The sequence below is a fragment of the Chanos chanos genome, chromosome 4, assembly GCF_902362185.1.
Source record: "Chanos chanos chromosome 4, fChaCha1.1, whole genome shotgun sequence".
NCBI lineage: Eukaryota > Metazoa > Chordata > Actinopteri > Gonorynchiformes > Chanidae > Chanos > Chanos chanos.
The window spans coordinates 11,067,816-11,077,905 of NC_044498.1; the positions used below are offsets into that span (position 1 = coordinate 11,067,816).

At 39.6% G+C, this 10,090-nt stretch overlaps 1 protein-coding gene across 1 annotated transcript; it reads left to right on the forward strand.

The window, feature by feature from the left end:
* The first annotated feature begins 716 nt into the window (after window positions 1-716).
* On the forward strand, window positions 717-5,999 carry taf1a (TATA box binding protein (TBP)-associated factor, RNA polymerase I, A). The gene is made up of 11 exons (XM_030770949.1): window positions 717-839; window positions 1,696-1,868; window positions 1,953-2,116; window positions 2,272-2,385; window positions 2,750-2,948; window positions 3,394-3,509; window positions 3,674-3,832; window positions 3,976-4,042; window positions 4,243-4,357; window positions 4,766-4,920; window positions 5,754-5,999. Exons 2-11 carry the CDS (start codon window positions 1,745-1,747, stop codon window positions 5,798-5,800), a joined length of 1,260 nt encoding a protein of 419 aa, XP_030626809.1. The 5' UTR covers window positions 717-839; window positions 1,696-1,744; the 3' UTR covers window positions 5,801-5,999.
* Window positions 6,000-10,090: the final 4,091 nt, after the last annotated feature.

Below are 10,090 nucleotides of genomic sequence, written 5' to 3' on the forward strand. Positions count from 1 at the left end.
TATATGTTTTTACATATTATTTTCTTAAATAAAAAAAAACATATAGCTTCAATACTTTTGAGTGTGTGGGTTCTGTTTTTTTTTAGACCTGAGAACCTTAAGGTCATATATTGCCTCATTCGTTCAAATATTTTGCTGTGGCTTCTGTGAAAGAAAATGTCAATAACCAAGCCACAAGAGTGCTAATACCACATGCTGTACAGGCATGCCACGAAACCAGATTCCACAGTTGGGTAACCTTAAGGCAAAAGTCAATAGCGTTCAGTAAAATTGTTTTTGTGACTCTTGTCTTACTACACAGTGATTTTTTTTTTCTTTTTAGTTTTTGGCTTAATGTTAGCTATCTGGGAAATCATGCTTCATGGTATACAACTAAGAGTAATGTCCCTCCAGGAGAGCTGAGCCATCTCTATTTCTTTTACGTGGAAAATTAGAATGGATTCGAGATATTCAGTTTTAAGTTAGCCACACTGTGTTATAAACAACATTTGAAAAACAACTGCATGCGTAGCTTAGTCCAATGATTTACACTTTTTCTCTGCCTGCCACTATCCATTGAATCCACTCCAGCCCATGTGCGGCGCTATGACTTTACAAGGTCATGGAAGTAAGCGCTTCTTTTAAGTACGGATGCTCGTAACAGACATGCTTAACTACAGAGACGACTTCACGTGAGTTAGATGTGTTAAACATGTGTTAGCAACTTGATGTTTGAATAAATTCCATCAATGCTTTGCCAGAATCATCTTCGGCATGACCTTTAAGCGGGACTGAGTTATACCTTGTCGTTGTCCTCTCAGAGAGCTGAAAAGTACAAAAAAGCTGAACACCATCAATTGGTGAGTATACGTTTGGCACTGCACTGAAGTTCACCAGTTTCCCGAGTTTAGCTGTACAACATTTAGGACTAAGAAAACCTCGTGAGTGCTGAAAGCTGAATATTCTCAGCATGTGAGCGATGGAAAGTGGTCTAAATTCGAACTCTGTCGAAACTGCAAAGCATGCCATGTAGCGGACTCTCAGAACTCTGGAGCAGGCTTGCGCAGAATCCAGTCCTGGAGGGGCAACATGTTTTTCACCTGTTTATTAGATCCTGATTATCGCCTTGAAAAAGCTGAGTGCACCATTGAGTTGCACTCAGTGTGTTCCTAACTCCGTACTGTATACTGTATGGAGTTTGCATGTTCTCCCCATGTCTGCGTGGGTTTCCTCCGGGGGCTCCGGTGTCCTCCCAAAGACATATAAAATCAGGCGAATTGGAGATGCTTCATAGCCTAGGAGTGAATGTGTTTGTCCGGTGACCTGTCCAGGGTGTTTCCCTGCCTTTCGCCCACTGAGTGCTGGGATAGGCTCCAGCACCCCTGTGGCCCTAATTAGGATAAGCGGCTTAGAAAATGAACGAATGAATGTTCCCGAGGATGTTAGGAGATACTGAAGCTTTGTAGCTCTGGATTACTTTTGTACGACGTTTCCCCTATCTAGAGATATCTAATTATCCAATGTAAAGCTAATTTTACTTTTGTAATTTCAATTTGACCCCATGCTCATTTTCGTCCTACCACAGCCATCAGTCATCATTTTTGTCATTGGACTGAATTTTAAGATGCTTGATGAGAGTTGAGAGAGAGAGAGTAATGATGAGATGAGAATAATGAAGACAAAATGAGATCCTCATGCAGGGTTGTCTTATTAAAGCTTTTCAAGGTGGAACAAGCACTGATTGCCTTCTCTAAGGATACGAAAAATGGATGATATTGAAGCAGAACTTAATCTACCAGAGAGAGATGATAGTGACTCCTCAGATGATGAAATGAACATCAAAATCCACAGAGGGAGAAAACGACTCCCTTTGCCTTCTCCTTTTCAAGGTATCCTTTGCTCTTGCTTTAATTTCAAAACTTGTCTGAAGAACTGGAATGATATTTTAAGACTCTGGCTCTCTGTTGCTTTAGAAACCCCCAAAGAGACTGGTTTTCAGACGTCTATGAGGTTATGTCTAAATGCCTTGAGAGAAGCCCTGCTACACCATCGCTGGCATGAAGCCGCTGAATACTTCTCAGCTTATTGCCAGAGTCTGGAGCATACCTCCTGCACAAAGCGAATACTGGCCCCAGAGGTAATTCCAAACATTTAAATGCTGTGTACCAGGGTGTCGTGTCAAAAGATTTTGACATAACAGATTGGACACCGCTGTATTTGTTGTAGCTGTGTCGATTTTTTTTTTTTTTTTATAAAAATAATTTTTTTTATTAAAATTCATTTCACTCTCAGATCGTATGGAGATTTGGCATTGAGGTTCTACATCATCACCCAGACTCAAAACATGAGGATGTTATTTGTTTGTACGAACGAATGAAAAACTTTGGAGTGAAGAATTACACCAAGGTATTTTCTAAACTGATGAAAATATATCTTGACTTTATGCGGCTCATAGGTGCATGCCCGGTATATTGGAGATCAGATGCCATTTTATATTAAATTAAGTACAACTCGGGAATTGTCTGATATGGATCAGTTTGTAGTTTGCAACCCAGCTATGGGGCCCTCTACGCTGTGAAGCAATGCTTTAAACCAGATGTACCACTTTGAAGCTTACAGCATTTTCCTTTTTAACGGATGCTTGTCTGTCAGTTCCTGTATAATTCTGGCAATTCATGATCCACGTTTTCCCCTGAATTTAGCTGTTGTAAACTTCCTACTTTTGCTGGCATCACATGAACATCAAAATATGTTGCCTTACAATTTTCAGATCTGTTTGGAGCAGGCCTTTCATTTGCTGTTGAATGGCCACTTTGACGAGGCCAAACGACACCTGTCAGTTGCCGAGAGCTGGAGATATGGTAAAGAATCCTTGAAACAGTCACTGGAAATGAAACTCATCCATGCTTACAGTGGCTTCCTGCATTACCTCTCCTGGTGTAGCAAAAAGCAGGCATTTTCTGACGATGGTAAGAGAATCATTTAAACATGAGAACACTATTCCGTCCCTAAAATTTTAATGACGGGTAACCTCCCTGTGTTATGTATTATGTTTATTGAATCCCTAAATTTTACAAGATTTTTTAAAGAGTTGATCAGTGTAGGCTAGGCAGTATGTTAGTTTGCTGATGTGTTGTTTGTTCGACTTTTATCAGTCATCCTATGCACAGCTTTGAATTTGTACTGAATGTCTGATGCTTGTTCTGATTGTTTCATATGAGAGGGTACAAGGGAAAAACATAGGTCAGGTGTAATATGCAGTCATTTGCTACAGTGCTTTGCTGCCATCTCCTGGTCGTATTGTGGCATGTCATCTGTTTGACATTTGGAATGGTTCACTCTGAACTGAGGTGCCAAAGTGTAATGATATGCTGATAAATGTACAATAAGCCTTTTCTTTGTGCTGTGTATCAGATGATGCTGGCACTAACCATAAGATGCATGGCTACTTCAGACAAGCCTCAGTGACACTACAGGAGACAATCAAACAACCTGGAGTGTGGGACCCTTTTGTGCTGAGTTATGTTAATGTGAGTCCTGCTGCTCACCTGAGCTTGAGTGGATAGTGTTTTTGGACTTGTCCACGCCTCCTTTAGCACAATATACTTTCATATATGTAAAGAGACCCTGATATGTGTGTGATTTACTGCTCTGTATTTTGGGTTATGGACATCCCATGTCATTTGAATGGCAGATGCTGGAATACTACAATGACCTGGATGGTGCACTGAGTGTTCTGAAGGACTATGCCTATGACAAGGATTTTCCTGCCAACCCTAATGCACAGGTCTACCTGTACCAGTTCTTAAAGAGACACAAAGCCCCTGTGGACAAGCTTGTCAAAACACTAAAGGTACACGAGACCAGAAAACAGATATTGAAAAACAACCCCCAACAATTATTCCAAAATGATATTTACAGTGGAAACAAACTGAAGTTCGTTTTATGTGGTTTCTTTCAACTGAATTAAATGATTGCATGTAACATTTATCATAGGTTTTACATTCTTTGGTGCCCAGTCATGAACTGATGCTAGAATATTGCTCTCTTCTTCTCAAATCTGGTAAATATGAAATTTATTTTGAATAGACCTAACAAAATTTTGTTAAAATCTAAATGAAACATTGAACTCCACTAAAATATAACACGCACAGCACTGAGAGATGTCAGTACTCCCAAGTATTTTGAGTTTAGCATGAAATTCATGAAGATAGTTGACCAAATTACCCTAATGAACATATATGTTCCCTTCTGATACGATAGGTGATATCCAAGAAGCTCTAAGAGTTGTCATGGATCTGTTGGAATACTCCAGCTGGAAGAGAAACCTGAACGCTTGGAAGTATTTGTATCACACCCTCAACACTCTCAAAAAAAGGTGGAAAGCTCCAGATATCTTGTTTGTTTGACTCATATGAAAAGTTGTCTAAAACATTGTACGCTCATGAGGATAATCTGTATAGTAGCACATATCAGAAAGGTGTTGAATAACCCATGCATTTTGTCCATACGTGTCAGCATTTACATGCGTATCATAAATGGCATCATCCTGGTAGAGGCAAGGCAGACTGCGGTTGAAAAATGTAGTTTTATTTTTCCTCACATCTCTTTAAAACGATCAGAAGTCAAATCACAGAAAGAGATCCCTTTGTCTTTGACTTGTTAGATATTTTTGTGTGTTGTGTTTTTTTTTTTTTTTTGGTTGAAAAAAATACCCCCCCCCCCCCCCCCCCCCCCCCCCCCAAGTGTGGAATCTATGTTCTAATAATGATGTCTCTCTTTCCAGAAACCAAAGGCAGGTAGGCTTTACAGCATGGGAGGAAAGGAAAGATCTGTGGTTTAACCTCCATTTCAGAACCTATCACGCAAGGAAGGATCATCTTCAGAGTGAGGAGCTTTGGCTAGTCAAAGCCGCCGTGCTCAGGAAAATGGGAGCAAGAAGTAAGGGTCTAAGTCTAACTCACTCATGTATTCTAATGTCACTTTACATCCGATCAAAATCCATATGTAAAGGAAGCAGTGCTCTTAATGTGAATGAAGTCAAAAGAGAACAGCTTTTGGACAGTGACACAGCATCATGTTACTTTACTGTGAGTTCTGAACAAAAAAAATCCTTTCAGTACATTTCTAAAGGGGAATTTCATCCTTACTGACCTTTGCGTCCATCTTAGCAGTTACCTCCAGGCGTTTGTTCTTACAGCTGTTGACCTATGTTTACTAGGATGCTTTTACTCTTTTACAAGTGTGACTTTTTTGGGCTAACGGGGCTATGATATCACTATGTCACATCTAAAAGCAGTTGGGGAAGTCTACCTCTTATGAACAGTATTTAGAACTTCATCAGCAAGATTATACATCACTCCAAAAACTCTATTCTGCAAGAAATATATATTTTTTTGCATGCAGTTGTCATTTAAAAACAAATGTTTATCTACAGATTCCTACTCACTAGTGACGAGTGTTTATCTAGACATCACTATAAATGGCATGATTGAACAGTGTAGTTTGGGTGTGTTTTAGGCTATTACATAAAGTTGTAATTTTGAAAGAAAAAGAAATTGAAAATCCCACAAACTCACAGGAGAGCCCATGTGTCAAAAACGGTGCATTTCCCCATAAAATGTATATAACTTTCATCAAAACCTGACATTGGCAAGTGATTAAATTTTATCTTTAACGTTTAGCTTTTAATGAATGTCAAAACCATGCTCCATCATCAAAGTACATCTAAAAGCAGTCACTGACCTTTCATCTCCCTTGCCTTCTGTTTTCAGCTCTACATTACTGCAGATGTTCTTCAAAGGATTTGAACATGACTTGATAGAGGACATCTGTTGCTTTCTCGTTTATTCACTATGTATTTTTGTCATATACCTTAGAGTGCATGGCCAAAGCAAGGGGTCTTTAAGCTGTCCTCTTTGTGTATAACAAGGCCACTGAGAGGTTGTTTTCTCTCAAACATATTCAAGGGAATAAAGTGATGACTCGAATATACCTTCAGTCGACCTTGAATATCTATCTCATACGTAACTGATCCACATAGAAGTGAAGAGAAATGTTGAAACGAGAACCAAACTACTGATCCCTGGTCAGTTTTGCTTGGCTCATAAATGGTGTGATTGTGGGAGAAAATAATCAAGCCTTGGTTCTAAGACGTGGCCCACAGATTAAACTGCTGCCGGTTCTCACCACAAGGGTGCACACACGCCATGCTTATGTGTTCTACACCGTGATAGGTGTACGAGCCAACGACTCAAGTTGCTCCTGTGGAGTTTTGTGAGGGCAGAGGATTACTGGGCTGTCTGGTTTACCCTATGGTCTGTGTGTGTGGGTCTTCTTTTAAGAAATGACAACACGATGTAAAAATGCTTCAACAGAATTATTATTCTCGGAGAATGGTGGCCTTTTGAGACCTCTGTTTTAGTATTTCACGTTCTACATATATTTACTGGTGAATAAAAAAAACTCTCTTTGTCCCTCTTGTTCTGTTCTCTGTTCTTGTGAAAACGTGAATATGTTTGTTTTTGTGTGCCGTGTAAATGAGATGGGAGGAAATTCTAGAGTATAAGAAAATGAGGTAGAAAATGTGTCTGCACATTTATACTAGGCTATAGATGCTACCAAAAGAAAAAAAATCATGGAACCAAATACACAGAAGTGGATATACATGGACGAAAACACTTCTTTGTTTTCGCAGCTTCCTCTTTCTCTTTTAACTTACAGATAGAGCAGTACGCCCCCCCCCCCCGGAAAAGAGAAAATGTTCTGTGTATCTCAGGGTGTGCATATTTCTACACCATTCACCCAAAATTATTGAATTTCACTTTAAAATATTTTTTTAGGGCCCCCCCCCCCCCCCCCCCCCCCCCAAAAAAAATCCATAGGCTTCACCTTGGCTAACTGAGTAACAATCATTACCTAACCGTATGTGTGACATTGTGGAATACACTGCTATTGCAGAAATGTAGCAGAGCTCCAGTTACCCTCACCTAGCCAGTGGAGCTATAGAGCATACGCTGCTACTGAAATTTAATGCGTAGTATTGACATGTCATTGGATCTGTAAGTTTGGCTGAGAATTACCATGAATTTGTTGTACTACACCCAGTGCAATATTTCCAACTGATGTTGCTATGCAATTCATGAAAGCTGTCTTTTTGTTTTGTATTATAATATGTATATGATAGGCAGCTTAGCCACAGTCTTCTACCATGTGAACCACAAAATCATGATAAAGCTTCATTGTCCCTTGTGAACTAATGGTCTTCTTCCTTTGAAAACCTTTTTTTACTCTTAAAGTGCCCATGGTTGTTTTGCTTCTTTGTTTTGGTTTGATCCAAAAATGTGGCATAAATATCATATTGATTTGCACTTTGACTTGTGAAACAGCATTGGACTCTTAGGATGATGATACCTGAAACCATTCATCTACTGAAGCATGAATAAAGGTAGAGAAATCTAAAGGATGGGAAAACAGAGGAAAACCTTCGAGACAATAAGCTCTCTGAGAAATGTGGTGGTGTCACAAAACATTGAACAAAAGGTTTCCAAGGTACCGAAGATGTTTTGTTTTGAACGTCATGTCTGTTCAACCATAAAGATATTATTTCTGCTTTCTGTTTTCTTTCCCCACCTTACCTTTAATTTCTAACATTTACTATGTACCTCTGGGATAATGGACAATGAGAGGATTTTTTTAAAAAAAAAAAATATTTTTTACACATTGTAGCATGTTCTGTATCATACCCTAATTTTCCACCCACGCACAAAATTACACATGCTAATGACATTGTATTTCAGTAAAGAAAGGACGGTGATTGTTGTTTTCGTCGTTAGCTGACATTCAGATGTGTCACTCTGAGGGCCCTCCTCACACTGTTGCTGGACGTTGCATGTTGTAAAGCTCACAGGTCATATGTTGTTCAATAAGCTCACTTAGTCACATTCATTTACTCTGGTGACCAACTCCCACTCATGACTGCCATGACTCAGAGAGTGCATTAGTGCCAGTTAAATTTGCCTAGCTACATCACATCACCCCATCATGGTTTATTTCTAAACACACTCTGTAAAAGGTTTTTTTTTTTTTCCTTGCACAGACATGTATTTCTCTTAGTCAGCAATGAATGCTGTGAATGTTTCCTTCTCGCGTTTTACGCGGCAAAAGAATACGTTTTTGTTCCGTAATGTTTTTAAGCATCAAAGAGTAATGTTAGTAATAACGCTATCAGTTCTGTGATTTTTGTTCCCTGTTTGAAATACATTTGAATGCACTCCATTTGTGAGTCTACTCTACTACTACTACTTCTTTTTTTTTTTTTGTTCAAAAGCTAGACCCCCAGAGCGTTGGCTCACGTCGGTGTGCGTTATAAAATGTTGTGGGTTTTTTTTCTTCTTCTTTATCATTCTATGCACAACTTTTGTTTTTGGTGCGTATCCTGTTGAACGTGGGGACAGATTATCAAAGGGCTGCCACAGAGAGTGGCTGAATAACAGCATTAAACGGAGTACAATAGTGGCACGGTACTAAGCTCTTTTTACAACCTGTCTGACAAGCAGAGAGGGGTTGATGTCATCCACTGACTCAGGCCATCACACTGCTATCCAAACGCTATTAGCAAGCGAGAAAAACTCAGCCACCCCACACCGCCTCTTTTGCTCAAAAAGGAGCTATTATTTGCACAGTCATCTGTTCTTTGTGACATGGCAGTACTGTGATAGCCTTGGGGGTTGGGGGGGGGGGGAATAAAATTACATCGCCTAGTTGAGCATTAGCCAGGCGGAATAAACGTCGGACCAGACGAAGCCAGCTAAGCTGTGATATTTTCTTAAATGCAAGATGTACCTTTTTTTTTTTTTTTTTAACAGGTTCAACGGTGGTTTTGTTGTAGTTCATTTTAGGGGAAACATCCTATTTTGAATTGTGTTGTACTGTTATTGTGTTCAGAGGAAATTTTGATTTTAATAGTTGTTTTAAAAATACTGTCGGTAAGAACCAATAACGTTCTGTAGCCTAACCTGATGAGGTATGGTGTGAGACTGATAATACAAAAATGTGAGTAGCCTTGTCACTGGACACAAAACGTGAAAGCAGAACTCCAGCTGCTTCAGACCATGGACCCAAAGTCTCTAAAGGTTTCCTCGTATAACTTTTGGATGGATGTACAAGTAACCTTCAAAGTGAAGTTAGCACTTGAGTGAATGAGGCATAGAAAGTAACAGATATTTAAAGCATATGTTTCACCACAGCTGTGGTTCCTGAGTTAATTATGTAGTTAACATCCGTGCATTTTCAGAGTCAAAGACAAAAACACAGGACAGGCCATGACACTCATTATCTTTGCAACTATGACTTCAGGAAGAGATTTCATTGGCTTTGAAAAAGCCCGTTTAACTTGCTGATGTTTCTTGAGGAACAGTGGATGATAAGATGGTGACATATTGAGGAAGTCTCGAGGGATAGATGTCATCATCAAGACACGGCGTCAGCTGTGTACAAAAGCATATACCCGTTAACAGGATTAGCAAGTTTGCAAGTAAAGCGGTGCAAAGAACAGAGGCTGTGGTCGAGAGAGCAGTGGAAAAATGTCATTTGGTCAGATGAGTCATCCTTGACCCTGTTCTCAGCAAGCTGACGTTGCATGTGTGATGCACGCCAAAAGAAAGCTACAGGCGCAAATTTCCCACAGTGAAGCGTTCTGGTGGCTGTGTTGTTCTTTCAAATAGGCTGCATATTCCTGGCATTGTTTACATTCATTGAACCTCTCAGGGCACAACAAAAATGAAAATAATAATCAAGCCATTCTGAGTGATTGTCTTCATCTTATAGCGAAACATTTCTAACCTGATAAGAGTCAAGAACGATTCTGCCTGTATTCCCCAAGGCATTAGTGATCATTCTATCTCATGTCAAATGAACAGTTATGAGAGATTCTGGAGCGGCACTTGAGAAAAGTTTTTCCAGTACCTTCGGCAACATGTTAAATTATGGAATTTCTTGTTGAAGAGTGGTATTGTACCCCTCCAACAGAGTTCCAACTGCTTGTAAAATCCATGCCAAGGCCCATTAAAACTGTTCTGCTCATAGTGACCCTATTAAGAAATTTTATATC